This window comes from Galeopterus variegatus, unplaced genomic scaffold (assembly GCF_000696425.1).
Source record: "Galeopterus variegatus unplaced genomic scaffold, G_variegatus-3.0.2 Scaffold191, whole genome shotgun sequence".
Lineage (NCBI taxonomy): Eukaryota > Metazoa > Chordata > Mammalia > Dermoptera > Cynocephalidae > Galeopterus > Galeopterus variegatus.
The window spans coordinates 338,820-358,709 of record NW_007726302.1 but is presented as its reverse complement, the minus strand read 5'-3'; the positions used below and the strand labels follow the sequence as shown (position 1 = coordinate 358,709).

Here is a 19,890-nt window from a genome sequence, read left to right as displayed (position 1 = left end):
CTCACCTCACTCTCACTCTTTCTTTCCACACCTGGCAATTCTGACAGCCCCCTCCCCCTCAGGAAGCTGGGCAGGACTGTTCCAAAGAGACCTTTTCTTCTCATTTGGCTAAACAACACTGCATCTGATGATGAAAAATGAATCGTGGTCTTGGCTGCTCTACTGAGCTCATGCACAAATCTGTCCTGTGGGCTGTAGAGGGGTCAGCACTTCATGGCTGTCCCTTTCTTTTCTTTGGAAAGTAATCTGGGATTCCCAGCTCTGTGGATTCCAACTGCCTTTGCACCTAACATTTAGGATATATTTTTAAAAGGCCCAAGCAGGGTCTGGGTATTTCTGGACTGATAGATGTATTTGGGAGAGAGAAAAGGGATCTTGAGAAGTTCTGCTCAAAACTTGATTCGTAGGTAGAGCACAAGGCACCCGGTCAGTTTTCAAACAGGGAACATTCCCCCCCAGCCTTCTATTTCCTGCATCCAGGCATTTCCCTGTACCTTTACATTAGTAATTTTAAATCTGTTACACTAATAGCTCAGTTCCCAGCATTAAGCTCCACAGTGATGTTTCCCACCTCTGGAAAAAAACGCTAGCCACGGCAAGCTTAAGATTGTTTGGGGTATGCCAAACAATTTTGGGGTGCTCCTCACAAAGCACCCTTGGGGGGCAGGCTGGCTGGCCTGGAATCATGCAATGTATATGTACAAACATGTAGACCAAGCCACGATAGGGAGCAATGTTGAGCAATGGTATAGAGATGTACGTGCCTATTTTTTTTTTTTCCCAAGTGAATCTATTGGTCTTTATCAGAGAGCCCTGTGGCCAGTTCCTGAAGAGGGGGCATTAGAGTGAAAGGCCTGTTTTTCCAATGAATCGATTAGAACAATCCAAGATGCATCAGAAATATTAACTGGGGCATGCAGTGATTTCTGCACATGAGCTGTCAAGGAGTGAGCTCTAGAACATTTTTTGCTTCTGTACCATTGACAGAGCCCTGCCCTACTTCTTCCCATCTACTGAGATCTGCCCCTCAGAACACAGTGCTTTTCCCCACTCTGTCTTCATGATCCTTCTGCCACTGCCTTATGTGGTAGCTGGGATCTTCACACCTATGCCATTTCCTGAAGGGACCAGACCTTACATTTCTTACTCTCCCGTAACCTAACATAGCTTTTACATGCTTTAGGGCTGGCTGATGTATTTTAATTGAGTTGTGTTCTCAGTGATATCTGTCAGCCACCATGACACTCGTGTTATGAGCAGAACCAGAACTCTGGTCAAGGAAACCTGATCTAAAACTGTATCATGCAGAGGGTGTTAGTCGGGAGAGAAAGAGAGAGACAGTTAACTTAATTAAGGATCAATTGCTTGGAGGTCAAGTTCAGGAACTGCCTGCCAAGTAAACTAATGGGCATTTGGTGCAGAGAGGAAGAATCAGGAAAAGCTGCCCCTCCGCAAATGAAAGGAATTGAGAACAGAACTTAAAAGTATAGAAGCAGACATATGAGGACAGGAGCTGGGTAGGGGCTGAATTGCGCGGGGGCATTAGCCTCCCTCAGCCATCATAGGAACCATCTTTAGGAAGAAACAGAAGGCGGTACATGCAATGTTCAAAATTAAGAGTTTGCCTCTGAAACACGGATTGGTGGGTGAATATCCCTGGGAGTCTGTGAGCGTGAAGTTTTGCCCCATAACTACCATTTACTAGCCATGTGATCTTGAGTAAACCAAACAGTAACTCCCTGAGTGCCTGTTGCCTTATTTACAGTACTGGATAAATGACACCAGCTTTGTCTCTTTGCCTTGTAAAGTTACTGTGCTATTCCCGTGTAGGTGAGTGTTGTTATTTTCAGTTCCAAGCACCGTTTCCCTAACCTCTCACTTCCTCCTGCTGCATCCAATCCCATCTTAGTGGACTGTATTCATTTCTCCCCTAGCAATTTCTGTTCTGTTTCCTTCCTCTAACCAGATTTTTTTTTTTTTTTATCAGTCATTTACACTTTAGAGCAACTGAAGCTTGTCACCTCCTGCAGGAGTTTCTGGTGTCCAAGGCAAGCTGGAGAGGCATTGAGAGAAAGAGCCTTCCTGAGTGCTTTGAAATCATGCTATGGTTTGCCTAGACTATTCACATGTCAGACTGGTCCTTTCCTAAAGCTGCCATATTTCATCAGTTTCAGGGTGTACTATTTTGTTTTCTTCTGATTTTCCATTTCTATGTCTCTGACATCAGGATGTATCTTATAATCCATGGTGTGTCCCACTTTCATCAACAGTGTTTTCTTGACTTGTTCATAAAATCATGGTGCATCTCATGATCAAGGGTGTTGGGTGTTGCATAGACGAAATGCAACAGTGTTCTTAGGGAGATAACATGACCACAGCAGGAATCATTAAGGAGTTAAGAGGAAAAGTGGGATAAGGCAGAAGTTTCCACTGGAATCAGATCAGGAAACAAAAAATAGTTTCATTTATTTCCACCTTTCATATGCCAAGAATTACCTGGATATTTGGGTTCTGTCCATTGATATCAGCTTTGGAAAGATCTGGAAAGTTTGGTAAATCAAGGAGAAAGGATCTGGGGCCATCTCTTTGCAATGAAGTGTGCCCAGTCTCTGGTCGGAATTGCTGTCTGGGGAAGGGTTGGTGCGCGGCCTGATGGTCCAAATGCTCCCCTGGTGCTTGTTTGGAGAGAGGAAAGCTGGTTTCTGATGTGGAATCACTTTCCGCGTTGAGGTTATTCTAAAACGAATAAATGAACAAGCAAACAAACAAATAAATTGGAGGCACATAATTAACAAATACCACCCTTAACAGTCCATCAAATTCAGGAGCAAGGATGATTCCAGTGGCCACAATTAAGCCAGCATGATACTACCAGCTCCTTCTGGTACACCATCATTTAAGTTCTCCATCTTTAAAAATCCAAATCATCAAGACACTTCTCCAAGCCTGCTATTTGGGAATTTTCTGAGAATTAATGAGTTATGGGCTTTTTACCAAGCATCAAAGTACATCAAAACAAAAGGATTATTTTGAAGGAGAATAGGGGCTCATTTAAAGCTGGAACCAAATTACTTCTCACAGCTTCAACCGATTAAATATCTTGGCTGTAATTACAGCCCTAGTGTCCACTAGTTGGTTTTCTTTGGTGTGGACCATGGAGCAAAAGATCCGGCCAAGCTGGATAAAAGACTTGAGTCAAATCATTGATTATACCCATCCATCCATTTGTATGTCCATCTGTCCATCCATCCATTTATCCATCTGTCCATCCATATGTCAGTTCATCTGTCCATCCATTTATCTATACCCACCCACCCTCATGTCTGTCCATCCATCCATTTATCCATCTATCCGATCATCAATTGCCTACCACATGCTAAGCACAGAAGATACGGCAATGAACAAGACAGACATGGGACCTGCTCCTTTGGAGTGTGCATCTAGTCAGGGGGAATAAACAATAGATACATAGATAAATAAGTAACATCATGTGAGAGAGTGGTGACTGATAAGAAGAAAAGAAAGAAGAAGATGGTAGAGAGTGGCAGGGGGAAACATTAGATAGGTGGCCAGAGAAAACCTCTCTGAGAAGGTGACGTTTGAGGCAAGACCTGAGCAAGAGAAGACACCCTGCAATGATCTGGGGACAGGACATTATAGCAAAGAGAACAGCAAATAAAACAGTCCTAGTGTGGGAATGAACTTGGCTAACTGGGGGAACAGAATGGCCAGCAAGGCTGGTGTACAGCAAAGGAGGGAAGAATCTCATGAGATGAGGGGGAAGGGATGGGGACAGCCAAAGAAAAAGTGACAAAAAAGCATTTGGAAATTTAATGCCTTTTTTAACGAAAAGTGCAAATTCACTGTTTTTCCCAGCTAGTGAAAAATGTCTCTATTCAGTTGTCACTGGGGGGGAATCTTTCTAGTGATTGGAGAGTGCAGACGTGCTGGAGTTATTTCCCAAAGTGGCCCTTCATCTCCTCCTCTCGTTTTCCCTGGACTTCTCATTGGAGCCTCGTCCATCCCCTCAGGAATGGCATTTTCATGTTTACTGGTGGAGAGAGAAGTGGAGATAGAATTTCACCGGCGTTTGGGTCTGTGGTTAATGTTCTTGTTATTCTTGGGCATGTTGTGGGGTTTGGGAGCGTATATTCCAGCGTGCTGTCTCCACATGCACTGCCTACCCCCCACCCCCTGCACCGCAGTGACTTTGACCCGGCCAGAGGGTTACATCTGCCATCAACAGCCTCATGACTCTGAGAACCCAAGGTCTAGAATGGACTAGGATGAAACACACACAGCAGATAAATATCTTCTTAGAAAGCTAACCCGAGGGAATGAACTCGTGCACGCCTCTTTAAACAGGAGCGGGACTGAGGAATAAACTCACTGATGCAGGAACCATCTTTGTGAGTATTTGGAGAGGCCACGGGAGGACTGAGATGGAGAGCATGTCCACCGCCTCTGCAAATCATGAGGTGACTGAGCTGCTGTTCTCAGCATGTTTGTGCTGGCCCTTCTTTTCTGCTCAGGAGATGTGGCCAGGGGCAGTGTCTTTGTTCACCTTTCCAGCCACATCTCTGCCATGGTGTTTGCCTCCTGGCACATCCTGATGGAGGGAGATGCCCTGGCATTCTCAGGCATTGCTCAGTGCAACAGAAGCCACGTGTGCTATTCTTTGATTGAGTCCAGCATGCATGCATACACACATGTACATGCAGTATTAGTCTGTTTTTGTATTGCTATAACAGAACACCTGAAGCTGGGTGATTTATAAAGAAAAGAAGTTTATTTGGCTCACGATTCTGGGACAGCTGCATCTGGTGTAGGCTTCAGGCTGCTTGTACTCATGGCAGAAAATGGCAGGCACCCAGTGGGTGCAAGATCATACAGTGAGAGGAAGCAAGAGAAAGAGAGAGGAGGTACCAGGTTCCTTTAAACAACCAGCTCTCATGGGAAGTAATACAGTGAAAACTCACTCACTTCCCTCCCCCTCCAGGAAGGGCATTAATCTCTTCATGAGGTATCCACTCTGCCCCTATGACCCAAACAGTTCCCAACACTGCCACACTGGGGATCAGATTTCAGCATGAGCTTTGGGGGACAACATATCCAAACTCTATGAGAGAGAGAGAGAGAGAGAGAGAGAGAGAGAGAGAGAGAGCACTTTATCACACCCCAAGGGGAGATAACTGAATGCAATTGTTCCCTTGCTTTTCTCCCTGGATCCCCAATCCTAAAACTTCCTCTAAAGTGTTAGGGAGGACAGTTGTATTCTCATGGAGAATTTCTTGCACAGCATTCAGAAATATGTCTCAGAAGGGGCCCAGGATTTGCTTCCCAATTGCTTTAGGGATCCCTGCATATCCAGCCCTAACTTCATTGTAGCAACTGAGATGTACGGTTTGGTTGGGTTATAAATGGAGCTCCTTCCCTTTCCCCTGTGATGAAGTACTCTATCTACTACTAAAACTTGTATTTTAGAAGAAGAGGTAGAAAATGTGTTTTTGCTGCTATTTAACATTTTGCTGAGATATCTGAATAAACAAGGACTGAATCTGATTGATTTCTTGATCTGACTCAAATTTTTCCTGGTAGGAAATCCACCATGACAGACTGATCCTGGCTTAGCCTCAGACCAAGCAAACCTCTTCAACTCTCTATGGCTCAACGACCCTCCCTGTAAAGCAGAGACGATAATAAGGAGAGTCCCGTATCCTCACAGGAGGATGGTCAAGGTAACCCAGGATGAGTTGTGTCTATACGTGAAAAGAGAAACAAAGGGTTAGGGCCACTGTCTGGGCAGTTCAGGCCACAAGCGCCTCTGCCGGGAATTGTCAGATGACTGGGGCTAAAGAATGTTTTGGCCTGAGTTATGCACACAATTGTGGCATTTCTCCATCTCTTTCCAACTACCCCACCCCCCAGACACAGGCTCAGTGTTTGTAAAGTATTTGGAAGATGAGAAGTAATAAAGAAATGCTAATCACGATCTCTGAGTATCTTAATTATTCTTGCATCTCTTCCAAAACACATTTAACTGGAAACCTTGGCTCCCTGCAGTGGCATGCCCCAAACTGTTCATAAGCTGGAAGGCCTAGGATACGGGAAGGGTGTCTAAGCATGGCCCATATAAAGCGATACTCCATTTTATTCTATCAGTAGCAAGATTTGGGAACAGCCACTATTTTGTTAATCTAAATTTTAAATTTGTGGCAGGAGACAACAGACAGGATCTTCTAACAAAGCAGGAAGGAGACTTTTTTATGTTTTCTCTAAGGGACACTTGCCACATCTTCCTTGCTGAGTCCCCCTCGGAGGCTCTGGTTGAGACATCATTCCAGCTGTCACCAAGCTCAGTCCTTGTATATCTAGCAGAGTGAAGATTCTCAGGAAAGGTGGACCTCAAAGTAAAGATTTAAGTAGGTCGTGTTTTATTCAGACAAGCAAATAGTCTTCTCTGAAGATAATAGCTTTGGAAAGTCCAGGAATTTAAGAAGAGAAATCTCACAATTCTTTCCAAGCTGCTGTAGGATTCTTAAACCTGAATTAAAGTGACAGGAGGGGTTGCTCAGTGGGGGAAAATTTCTTTACCTACAATATGTTTTTGGGTTGACGTCAATCTGTGAGTCTTTGACAATGCTGTAGTGCCAGTAGCAATGTTCCCTCTTGTGGCTGTAATTTTACAGCTGTGACTACCGATGAAAAGGGAAACAGAAGAACTAAATCTGTCATATGGTTCCTGCACATGCACTGTTCAACTGCTGAGGCAGGTGATCCGCACTGGTCAAATCATTCAGCTGCTGCTTGATGCTCCCCATCTTTGGGCATAGCTCTGCCACCTGTTATTTTACAACTTATTCTTACCTGAAATACCATGCTCCTGCAGCCTAGTATTTTACCTTAGATGGTCGTACTGTGGCAGACATTGTAGTTGCCTACCCAATGTCCATTCCCTTCTTTTTCTTATGAGTGTTTGTTTCAGGTGGCAATGTGCCTGGCTAAAACTACATTTCCCAGCATTCATAGCAGCTGGGGGTGATCATGTGACATAGTTCCACCCAATGAGGGGCAAATGGAAGATGTAGGCTGGAACTGCTCTAAAGTAGGCCAATTCATCTTGCCTTTGCCTTTTTCTCTTCCACTTACTCCTGTCTGGAATGAGGACACAGTGCTTGAAGGGAAATGAGGCAGCTGGCAGATGTGAGGATGAAGGCCATACTCTAAGCATGGCTGACTGGGAAGATGGAGGGGCCTGGGTCCCTGAGAGCACTGAGCCATCATACCAGTCCTGGAGTGGTGACCCCCAAATGTCTTTTACCCTGATCATTAACATTAATGTCAGCATTGACAATGCTGCAGCACCAGTGGCTATGAGCAGTGTTCCTTCTTGTGATTCTAGTTTTAGAGCTGTGACAACCAATAAAAAGTGAAAAGCCCTGTTGAGCTAAATGACTCTATGTTGGGTTTTCTGTTCTTTGCAACTGAACACAATCCTTAACTTATAGAGGTATCGACAGTGCATTTAATGAAATATCGTGATGAACTTCACAATGCAGCCAGGCTACAGATGCTGCACTCTGCTGCTAACTTTCCTAATTCCAAGTCTGCCATCCACACCCTCTGCATACATTTATAGAATCTATTCATTGTTTCAGCATCTACACTTACATTTCTCAAATCCATTGCTTACTGTATAACGTAATATTTCCTTTAAATTGTCCTAAATATCACTAAATTTCAAGGAATTTGTCTTCTCTAAAGGGAAGCAGAGCTTCTTGGACAAATGGCTGAGTCCAGAGTTTGGGCAGGGGAGGTGCAGATGAGTTTGGGATACTTCACTGTGCCAGAAAGCAAGGAAGCTTTCAGTGATTAACAGGGTCTTCTCGAAAGAATATGGGAGCCGGCTTGAAGGGCCCGATTGCTGAAAGATTAGATAATCTGGGTCTCAAAAAAAAAAAAAAAACATTGTACTTAACTGATGCACAGTGCATCTGTGAAAATCCATGAGGCTATAATGATAGTCACAAAAGAAAGATTGCCAGAAATACTATTGGCATCATTTGAGGTCGGTATCATAAAACTCCTTGCTTTGGAAGTCAGTATTAAAAAGAAAGAAAGGTTTTTCTGAGGAAGTAATATTTCAGCTAAGATCAAAAAGGCAAGTAGAGCCCAGCCCCGTGGCTCACTCAGGAGAGTGCGGCGCTGGTAGCGCTGAGGCTGTGGGTTCGGATCCTATATAGGGATGGCCGCTGTGCTCACTGGCTGAGCGTGGTGCTGACCACACCATGCAGAAGGTTGCGATCCCCTTACCAGTAAAAAAAAAAAAAAAAAAAAAAAGGCAAGTAGAAGTTAAGCAGGTGAAAAGAACAGGGGAGAGGATGTGGCAGGTCAGGGGACACTGTAATCCTGGCAAGTACTCCCTGAGGCCTGGCACAGCCTGGTTTACAGATCCAAAGGATTTCAGATTCAGAATGACCAGAGCCACTCACTGTCTTAATATGAGATAACCAAGTTAAGTAATAAAGTGTTGGGCCGAACACCCAGAGGTCAGCCCACAAGCCTTTGGTCTGAGAGTTTTCTGTCATACCGCATTGTGACTTTTCCACTGGGCTGCCACTTCCCTGGTGGCATTCTCTGGGACATCCGGAGGCTTGCTGAAGCTGTATGGTGCTGGGGCCTCCTCCCTTCTCCCTCGCTCTTATCAGCTGGCCCTGAATGGCCCTGGGAAAGCTCCAGAGAGGTGAACTGAGAAGAGAAAATCTCTCAAGTGTAGACTGGGTGCAATTTCTAAGATGATGAACCCAGATGCTTTAGTCATTTGTGTCCTTTATGCTGTGTATACCACTGGTCTAAGACCAAGGGTGTCTGGCCACTGCCTCCAGCCACTGCATGGTTGGAGCTGCTCATTTTGGCTGTCCTCATGACCAAGGTGGATTGCCACAGCCACATCAAGTGTCAGAGTGGTCAGAATGGCCACAGTCCCCAAGCTGGTCATTTGGCACGGGCAGATGAATACAAGGGAGAGAGAATGAGGTTCTTTAGACAACCAAGCCACAGCGTGAATTAGGATGATCACCTCAAGGCAGAAGATCAAGGCGTGGAAGTTGGCAATGGATCCACTTTTGGAGAAAACGTGCTAAGCATTGTTGTCCCAGTCTGCAAATAGCTACCTGCCCTACCTGCAAACACCAACCAAAGGCCGGATGATGTGTAAAAAACAGGGTTGATTTGACTCCTTCCAGAGCTTCCTGAAGAGGCACAAACTAGTAACAAATTGTGGCTGTCTAGGACAGTTTTAGTGCTTTTTCTTTTTAAGGCTGTGGTAACTATTTCCAGATTAACACACCAGGCAGACTTCTTGGAGGCAGACTGGATGGCAAATTTCTGGAGGGCAGAGAACCAGCCATATCTTCAGTCTCCAAATGCAACACCCCCCAATTCTACAAACTCAAGGGGCACCCAATAACTACTAGTTGGTGATAATGATGGCTATAGTTATCACTGGCCAACTAGGACCCGACATAGATTTTGTTCCAATTAGGCTCAGGCTACAGGCCTCATTACTCTGAATATGGCTTTTATGTGGGATTCTAAAGAAAAACAAAAAAATCCAGGAATCTTCTATTAACAGTATTAAAGAAGATATTATTAGCAATGCATTTGGTCCTGTAGACTTTGAACAATAAACAACAGAGATTATAATGAATGTCACTGCAGCCTCTCTCTTTAAAACATAATAACAATATAGCTAATTGGCAATATGTCCTCATTTGGGGCTGGACATCTGCATATTATTATTGACATCGCTTGTTTCCTTTCCCCAGATTAAAGGAAGCCATGCTGCACCCAGGCATATGGCTGTGCTCCTCCCACATGAAAACACTCAGTTTTCTTCTACCCACGATAAACACACTGAGAGCTTTATCTGTGCTGGGCATTGATTTGGTCTAGAAGACTTCCACATGTCTAAAAATAAGTTCAAGAATGCCACTGGTGGTATTTCAAAGGGAAGAGCAAAAGTTTCCCTATTTAGGGAGATAAAACAATAGAAGGACACCCTGATTATCTCTACACATGATTAAGGAGCAAGTGTTCCTCAGAAGACAGAACCAGGGGGGTGAGTACGTGGGTTCCAGACCATCAAATCTGCTTTCTCAAGGGGGCAAGCATGTTCTTAGTGCTCAGGAAGATGGGGTGGAGACCATCCCCATAGGAGCGGCAGCTTGTTCTGTGAAGTGTTGCAAGGAGCTCAGCAGAATCCTCCAGTGTGAAACCAGCACCATGAACATGTGGATGATGAGGCTGGCCGCCATCTAGTCTCCCGCCGCCTGTGTGTAATGGCAGTCACTCCCCTTCAGCAGCAGGGACAGAGCAACCATCAATGGCTCTGATTTATAGCAAGCCTGAAAATGCAATGTCCTTTTGCGAACCATTCCTGGCAGAGGGGACATGGCCAGACACATGCTTCAATCTTTGCTGGGGGACCCTGAAGACAGCCCTGGGAGTTAGTGACACAGGCACATCATGTCTGAAGAAAGGAGTGTCACAGTCCTGGTTGGGAACAGAGCCTTCTATGGAACGTCTGACTAGTAGTTGAGGAATGTCTCATTATGGTGGCAGAATGTATCATAAGGATGTTTACTTTAGGTCATGGGAGTGACCTCACTTATGATCTCAGGTGACACTTTAGAAGAGGTGAAGAATGGTCAACTGTTGCACTGGGCAGGGGGCTGGCTCTGCAGGGACACAGGCCACTAGTGCGGGCCACCACCCCTATGCTTCTTTCCTAAGCGAAGGCTCTTGGGGCTTCTGGCAAAATGGATATCAACACTTCACTGGCTGGTCTCGAATACTTCTGCGAACTGCTTTGATCTTGAAAATGTGTGGATTACAGGTGGTTTTTCAAGTTGTGCTTTCTCCATTGCTGGCAAAGAAAACAGAGTGGTAACTTTCCAGGATTAATTTTCTTTAAGTCCCATTAGGCTAAAGAATGGACTGAAAGGAAGCACAGATTATTCTTTCAAGTCTAAGAAAATGTGTAAGAAGCAGTGTGCCAGGGTGGAAAGCCAATTTGGCCAAAAAATCCTTCACTCATCCTCTGAAACATCTCTGCAAATGTAAGGAGATGGGGAAATTGTATTTTCCAGTGCCCTTCTCTGGGGGAATGGTGGACTTGTCTAGAAGACCATGATAAAGCCTCAGTGTGTGAGGTGAGCCCTCCTCAGGATTAAGTTAAAGGCAGGGCTTTGTCTGCTGAGAAGAGTATCTGAATCTGAGGTGCGAGCTAACTTGGTCAGGGCTATGAAGGGCAGGGCAAGCGTGACCACCAGGGGGCTTTGGTCCCTACTCTTTGGCCCCATTAGAGCTCAGCTTCTCTTTTAAGTCAAACTTTGAGCAAATACTTAATGAGTATAAATTACCGGTGATTTTTCAAGTTATGCTTTCTCCATTATTGGCAAAGAAAATAGACTGTTAACTATCTAGGATCTATTTTACAGGACCCAATTTGAAGAGGCACCAAATCATTGGTGTGCCTAACAGTCCCAACTCTCTAAGTCCTACCTTGACCAGAGGGAGAGGGTGTCCAACAGGACAAGGAGACCCAGGAGGTGAACATCCCCTGCAGTGATTCTGTGTCACCCCACATGGAATGAGGGGATCCCAAGGCCCAGGCCAAGGCTGGTGGTCAGCTGTCAGGAGGGAGAACCTGGAAGGCAAGCCAAAGAGCATGGGATGGCAGAGTTCAGAGGCTGAGGCCTGGGACGGGGGTGGCCCAGGGACCTTTGCCCAGTTACTAGTCTGATTAAGGAGATGGCTTCTTCTTGACACCCAAAGTCAAGATCCCTCATTGAAACATACCACAAGTCCCTCTGCTCCAAGTATGTCTAAAATAAGTTTTAAGGGGAACTGGACCTTAACCTTAGAATCCCGGAAAAGGGATCATGGTATTGTAGAAAAAGCCTGGGCCAGTAGTTACAAGAGCTGGATCAGGGTCCTGGCATCTCCTCTACCCAGTTTTGTGAGCTTTGGTAAGTTATTGCACCTTTGCACCTGTGATAGACCAGTTTGCAAAAATGTCCATAAATTCAGCCACTCTCTTAATACCCATGCCTTGGGTGGTTGCCTCCTACACTACCTTAGAGCTTGGCCATGCTTCTTACTGTGGCCAAAGGGACAACAGTTAGCAGAGACTTGAAAGGTGCTTATATATCGGGGTTTGCCTATTTTTGTTGCTCTTTGGAATCCTGAGACCACCATATGAAGATAGTGAGCTAGCCTGAGCTAGCCTGTTGAATGGCAAGAGACATGTGGAGCAGAGACAATCTATCCCAGACCAACCAGCCTGCTGATCACCAATCACTCAGACAGAGGCCATCTTAAACCATCCAGCTCCAGCTGAGCCAACCCAGACTTAGGAGAGCCACCCAGCTGACCCAAAGAATCAGGAGAAATAAGAGATGTTTATGGTTGTAAGGTAATGAATTCAGGTTTGTTACAGAGCAAAACTAACTGATACAGGACCTCAGTTATTTCTTCTATAAAATGACCATGGTGTGGTAGGATAGCAACTGCAGAAAATCTCAAGTTGTGGTTTCACTATTGCTGGAGTGCAAAATTTCTAGTCCATTCATTTCTGACATCCTTGGAGTAGAATCCTTAAGAGACACTTGTTCTGGAGAAATTACTTCCCAATCATTAAAAACAAATAAACAAACAAAAACCACCTTATTCCAAATACTGAAAACATTAAATCCAGGGTAGGGAGATTAAACACAAATCCAGTGGTTCTAAACACATAAAGTGTAGATATTATCTTCAATAATTAGAACACCTTCTTCTTTCTCCTCTCCTCTACCTGCTAATTCAAATCTTGGTAAAATCTGTTGGAAAATTCCAACCCCCTGCCTCCTACTTCCTTCATTTACATGTGCTTCTCTGTTAATAGCTCCAACACCAGTTTTTCAAAGATATGGGGCTGAGACTTAACAGTTCTCCCGTGCACTTTCATGATGCACCTGTACAGCTCTGTGGGCTGCCAGAAACTAGTAATGCTCATTTATTAGGGAACCCCTACTGACACTGTAAAACCATTATAGAGCTATCTCAGACCAAATATGGCCCGAGGTGAAGAGAAAGCTGTATGCCACCAGGACTGGTTCCCTTTCCCAGCTGCCTGGACAGATTGTTCTTATTTGTATTGCTGTTCTGCTCTCCTCTAGGGAAATGGTTTGATCCCTGCTTGGAAAACTGGCAGCCCAGGCCGTCGTGGTCCATTGATTTAGCTTGGTTAACCTTTCTCTGTAAATGACGAGGATATTTGTGCTAATTATGGATTCATTCAACAAACACTTCCTGGGTATTTATTATGTAACAGGGACTGTGCTGGGATGAGACAGTTCCAGTAGCATATGGCTTCTTAAGACAAATTATCCCAAACACAGAAATAAAGGAAAAGGATGACTGCAGGTTCATACTGGAGGACAGCATGACAGGCCTGCCCAAGATTATTTAATTCTCTAGGAGAATGTATCTTTGTTTGGCCTGTCATTTACTATTGATTAGGACCCAGACTAAAAGTTACATGCAAACTTGTAGATTTTCACCTTGTAGAAATGCAATTTTTTTTCTGTCCAGTAGAAACAATAACTCAGAGCTTACTGTTTTATGGCCATATAGGACATTAACCAGTTTTGTTTATGTTTACAAATTTACTTTATAATGTTTTTCCCAACTAACTTTATGAATATTGATTCTGCAAAGTGCTCTAAACTGACATTAGCATCTTCCTAGTTCCCTCATTAATTAGTTAAATAAATCTTCGACCCATGTGTTTGTTCTATATTTGTATGAGACTCATGATTTTAATATTATGAAAATTATTATGGACAGGTTTTTGTCTTCAAGGAATTCAGATTTGAGAGGGGAAGTTAAGAAATGCTTATACATGTATAAAATGCAAGATAGAAAGTGAGAAATTTTGAAGGAGTGGAAGTTTTCAATGTAAGGAAGTAAAATTATCTAGATTTCTAATTATGATCCCAAAACTCAACAGTATTGACTCTTTAACCTCACCATACCATGCTCTTTCATCTTCTCTAAAGGACTCCTATTTGGGTATTGGTCTGATGCATTCACAAGCTGAAACAAGCATGGAGAACCGTGGCTTGTGAGCAGGACTTCCCTTGACCTTCTGCTGTTATGAGGGGCCCTGGGGTAGGGCAGAAAGAAGGCCAAAGACCAGAGGGCACCCAGCCTACTTTCAACCACATTATTACCTCACCCCTATACAATTTCCTACTCTGACCCCAGAGAAACAAAGCACCTTCCAGTTTTGTTCTCACTGAAGGTAATTCTCCAATTAGAACTCGTTCAACTAGAGGAGGCTAGAGAAAAGAGAACCACAAGCTTCTCAGAGGTCGAATCTGAGCAGGAAATGCAGGGCACCTTCAAGATGGGCAACTGAGGAGACCTTAATAAAGGAACAATTCACACGTTTGTCTGCAAAGTGGCTGGAAACCACCAAGGATGCTCCAGTACCCATAGCCAGTAAGGCCAGGGAGATCTCACACCGCCAGGCCTGAAGATGTGAGGACAGGGACAGAGAGTTATGTGGAGGGGGTGGGTGGGGTAAGGGGCTCTCCAATACTGCAACCTCCCTCTCTTGTGCCTCTCATCTCCTGCCATGATCGACACTGGCCAAACCCAATCAGAAGCCAGAGAGCAAGGGAGCCTGTGATGTGACACATTCAGATCAGGACCCAAGGCATAAATTAGGATGGAGAAGGGTGAAAAATGGATCTAGGGAGGTAAACAGAAGACTTTGGGCACACAGAACATATTTGGGGGAAATAACTGCCATCACGCATGCCAGGCACTGAAGATCTAATCTTCACAATGTCCATGTGAGGTGGACAGGAGAACCCCTATTCCACAGATAAGGAAATTGAGGCTGAGAGCCCTTAGCTAGTAAGTGGGCTCCAAAGCCCTTTTTCTTGTCACCGTACTGTGCTGTCAATTCCCCCCCAGAGGTGTTGTTTAAAATAAGAGTCAGCAGCCCATCTGAACTCCCTATCTTTCCCCAAATGTAGCTCCCGTCCAGAGTAATGGTTCTAAGAGGACTGGCTCAAGAACACTGGCCTGCAGCACACTTTTGATTTCATCCTTAACTCTGCTCCCCACGTGGTTTGGTAGGGGGAGTCCTGGCCTCATTTTCTTAGGAAATCTCACATCTAGATACCAGTCCAGCCCAACACTACTTGACTTGAGCAATCTGATGAATTCACAGCGTCCATTAGGCCTGGTCAATAAAAACAGTAGATATAATGAGCACGAAATAAAACAGATGACAACCAACTCATGTGGGAAGAAGGCAGGAATGAATTGGCACACAGCACTTCATGCAAACATGATGACAGCCATTCGGTGGGCCAGACGAGGCAGAGGACAGAGAAGGCAGGTCCCAGAGAGCCAACTGTGGATTGCTCTAGATTTAGCAATTGGGGTCATCACCTTCTTTCTCAGACCTGCTAAACATATGGAGTGAACTTTAAAAGTGACAATACCCAAATGGCCATCGATAGTAGAATGTATAAGTAAAATGTACACATGAAGTAAAGAATAATTATACTTTGTAATAATGAATATACTAATATTGATTTGATCATCACATATTGTACTCTGATGAGGGTAGTCAATGCTGTACCCCCAAAATATGTATAATCAATTATGCTTCAATAAAAATTTTTTAAAAATATTCAAATAAAACACTATACAGGAATGAGAATGAACAAACTCTAACCACACCCAACCACACTGATGAATTTCACAAATATAATATTGAACAAAGGAAGCCAAATACAAAAGAACATATGACTTAATGATACTATTAATACAAAACATTCAAAAGCAAGCAAAACTGACCAATGCTGCTATAAGTCAGGACAGTGATGACCTGGGGGGCCAGTGACTGAAGGGAGCCCTCGGGGGGCTCCTGAGCCATGTTCTCTTTCTGACCAAGGAGCTGGTTACACGGATGCATTGACTTTATGAAAATTCAATTCAGTTGCATGCATATGCCTTGTGCTCCACTCTGTATGTATGTTACTTATGTACAGAACTTATATAACTACCAAAAACACAAAGAGAAAGAAAATAGAAAGGGAGTCAGAGAGAAATGGCAATTGACAAGGTCGCAGATACTTCTTAAAGAAGCCAGGCTTCTCTGTTACCCCGTTGTTTTATTTTCTGAACAATAAAGCATGCAGGAAAACACAGCATTTGAAGAAAGAGGGGCTTCATATTATTTCCCCGTTGCTTAGTTTTCTCACTTGCAAAATGGGTAACATCTCTTTGATAAAAATACTTCTTTTCTTCCCTTTACTAGTCCCTTCACTCCTTAGCCTTTCCTAGTGCTCACTCTTCTGTTATTAGGTTTTCTTTCCAGTGTTTCTCCCTGCAGGCGCAGCTACTATCTTCCCTGGTAATAACCACATTTTCCCACCTCCTCTACCGTTTACAAATGGGTTTTCGGTGCCAGCTTTGTCCAAACCCTTCTCAGGCATCATTTCAATCAGTTGCCTCCTGAAGTTCCCCACAAGATGGGTACAATTATGATCACCTCCATTGTACAGAGGAGAAAACTGAAGTTTAGAATCCTGCCAAAGTTTTCCAGCTTATAAAGGGCACAGTGAGGGGCTACCATGACCGTGTGAAGGTTGGCTGACTCCAGACAGCTGAAGGCTTTAATGCTGGACCAGCAGAGACAAAAGAAGGCAGCCTGTGCTGGCCAAAGCAGCCAGGGAGAGAGAATAACTCTTCCAGCAACCGCAGCATAAATGGCCAGAATTCAGGGAAAGCACCTAGGGAGCCCCTCCCAAAAGGCCCACCTTCAGGATGGAGGGAGAGGTCAGTCTTTAGTCCTTTGAGTTTTAAAGCCATTTTCATCTCTGCAATCTTCTGTTAAAATGAAACCAGTCCTGAAAATAGTCACAGCAGAACTGCCTGGCAGGAGCAGGCCTTGAGGTGGGTTTTGGGATCCAACTCCCCATTTTTACAGAAGATAATCCAGAGGATAATTGGAGAGGAGGGTGGCACACGGGCCTGGGCCCAGAATACAGTGTTTCTGCCCCCCCCCCCCAAGCGTGGTGCTCTTCCACTGGCTGCTTTGGTGGCACTGCCTGGTTGCTCTCCATGGTTTCTCATGACTAAATCACAAAAAGTTAGTTTTTCCTTCTTTATAATTGCAGTCTCACCAGAAAAAGTCTGGACCTCACTAAACATCCTTTGAATAAATGAATGGGTGGATGGATAGACGAACAGGATTTCAAGGCCTGATAGGCACGGACACAGTTGACCCTTGTGGTTTCATTTAAGGCTGCCATGTACATTGTACAATTTGTTCAATGGCAAGGGGGCAAGTAAGGGTTGAAGTTCATACTGGTGGAAGAGATGTTGTCTTCCCAGAGGGGGTGCCTTGTTATAATTCATGCAGAGAATAACGGGTACTGATCGATGCCTGAGTGTCACACTTCTTTCTGTCTCCTCTACCTGCAAAGCCTTTCCTTCCCTTATCCACATAGAAAACTCCTATGCATCCTTTAAAACCATGTTTATTTATTGCCTTTTATGTGAAGCCTTCTGCTATGGGTTAAATGTATCCCTCAAAATTTCATGTATTGGAAACTTGACCCCATTGTAACAATGTTCATACAGTGGGAAATCCAATTATAGTATTTGAAAGGTGGGGCCTTTAAGAGGTGATTAGATTGTGAGGACTGTGCTCTCGTGAATGGATTGGTCCATTCATGGAGCAATGGACATGGTTCTGATGGCTTTAAAAGGACAGCAAGTGGGAAGGTTAGCTCTCTTGCTCAGCCTGTTCTTGCCATGTGATATCCTGCATCTCTATGAGACTCTGCACCAAGAAGAAAGCCCTCACCAGATGTGCTTCCTGGACCTTGGACTTCTCAGCCTCTAAACTGTAAGAAATAAATTTCATTTCTTTATAAATTACCCAGTTTCAGGTGTTCTGTTATAAGCAAAAGAAATGGACTAATACACCTTCTCTGATCTTTAGCATAATTAATCCCTCTTTGCTCTGAATTACTTCTGTACTTTATATGTACTTTTTAAAATTGCATTTATATGCATTCTTAGACTTTTATTCATTTTTGTCCAGTTTCTGGCTAAAAAAGACACACAAACAGAAACAAACAGTTTCTGGCTAAAAAAAGACACACAAACTCAGTTGCACAGAGAGGTAAATTATATTAGCCATGTTAACTTCTTCAAGTCCACTCATATCTGCTAACAACAAAAAGAGCGTTTCACCCATTTCTCAAATTTGACCACCCCAGTCCAGGCCATCATCAGCACTCTCTCTTCTATCTTTCAAGTTTCAGTCAGCTTAAATGTCACCTCCAGGGCCGGCCCGGTGGCGCACTGCTACAGTGCACCGCTTGGGAAGCGTGGCGGCGCTCCCGCTGAGGGTTCAGATCCCACATACAGACCGGCCGCTCACTGGCTGAGTGTGCTTGGCACATAGTAGCAGCCCAGTAAATATTTTTCAAAAGAGTGAATGGTGATGGAAATGAAAATACCGGCAAGCCATGTGTTCCAAACATGAGCAGTCACTCAGCTGTTGTACATCGTATAACTTCGTATAATGTATGCTATACGAAGTTATTACGTGCGATCCCGTTGCCGGTCCCGGTCCGGTACGGGCGCGACACTGAGGGTTGCGATCCATTGCCGGTCACGAAAAAAGACAAAAAAAAAAAGGTAAATGTCACCTCCAGAGAGGGAGGACTTCCCTGATCATCTTATACAAGTAGTGTCCCTTCCCACCCCTCAACGGTTTCCCTCTATCACTCTGCTTATTTCCTTTATAATATTTATCACAAATTGAAATTATTCTGTTTATGGGCTTTCTTCTTTATTGTAGGCCCCCACCAGGATGTCAGCTCCTTGAAGCAGGGACTATGTCTCTCCTGTCACTTCTGTATCCTCAGCACTTGGCCTAGAGCCTGGCACATAGTAGGACCTTAGTAAGTACCCTCTGAATGAATGAATGGACCAGTGAGTAGATGAATGAATGAATGAACAAACAGGATTTCAAAGCCTGATAGGCGTGAGCACAGTTGACTCACCCTACATCTCTAAGACCACATTTGGGTCCCAGGATGTGGGAGGATGAGGAGAAGCTCCAGCAGAAGTGGAAAAGGTCTCCCTGGCTCAGTTCCTGTGTGGTGATTCCAAGTCCTGGTGCAACATGCTAGGACAGTCATCTGCCACTGAGTGATGCCATGAGCAGGGCTCAGCTCTTCTCTTTGTGTAGAGAGAATACAGGGACTATGCTGGAGGTAACAATGGCTGTTGCCACCTGTCTGTGACCAAGTCACCATTCAACACCCAGCCAGTGCACCAAGGAGCAGCCCTGGGGGAGGAAGAGGTGAAGGAGAGATTTGGGAAGCAGGGACAGAAAAATGACTCAAGGTGATGAGGAATAGGGCGCAGGCATATTGCTTTCTTGACTTCAGTTTTGATTCCAAACATTTTCTGAATCTGCTTGCTTCTCTTCAAAGTCAAATATGAATCAAAAGATTTTATGTATATATATATATATATATTTATATATACACATACTTATTTAAAAGTATATGTATGCATACAAATGTGTATGCAAATAAAAATATCTGCATATATAATTATATCATATATTTATATATATAATAAATTATATAATACATATATTGTATATAATAAATACATAGTTTATAAGTACATATATACACTTACACATAAATATATATATATATACACATCGATATGGATGTGTTTTTTATTTTAAGTTTTGCTTTAATTTTTTTTTTTTTTTTTTTTGTCTTT

At 43.9% G+C, this 19,890-nt stretch overlaps 1 protein-coding gene across 1 annotated transcript in view; it reads right to left on the bottom strand.

Annotated features, from left to right (window-relative positions):
- The window catches only part of ISM1 (isthmin 1, angiogenesis inhibitor), an 80,926-nt gene that overhangs the window by 24,825 nt on the left and 36,211 nt on the right, over positions 1-19,890 (bottom strand). The window contains exon 3 of the mRNA XM_008564775.1: positions 2,497-2,736. Within this exon, the coding sequence (XP_008562997.1) occupies positions 2,497-2,736 (240 nt within the window). The remainder of the gene's footprint in view (positions 1-2,496; positions 2,737-19,890) is intronic.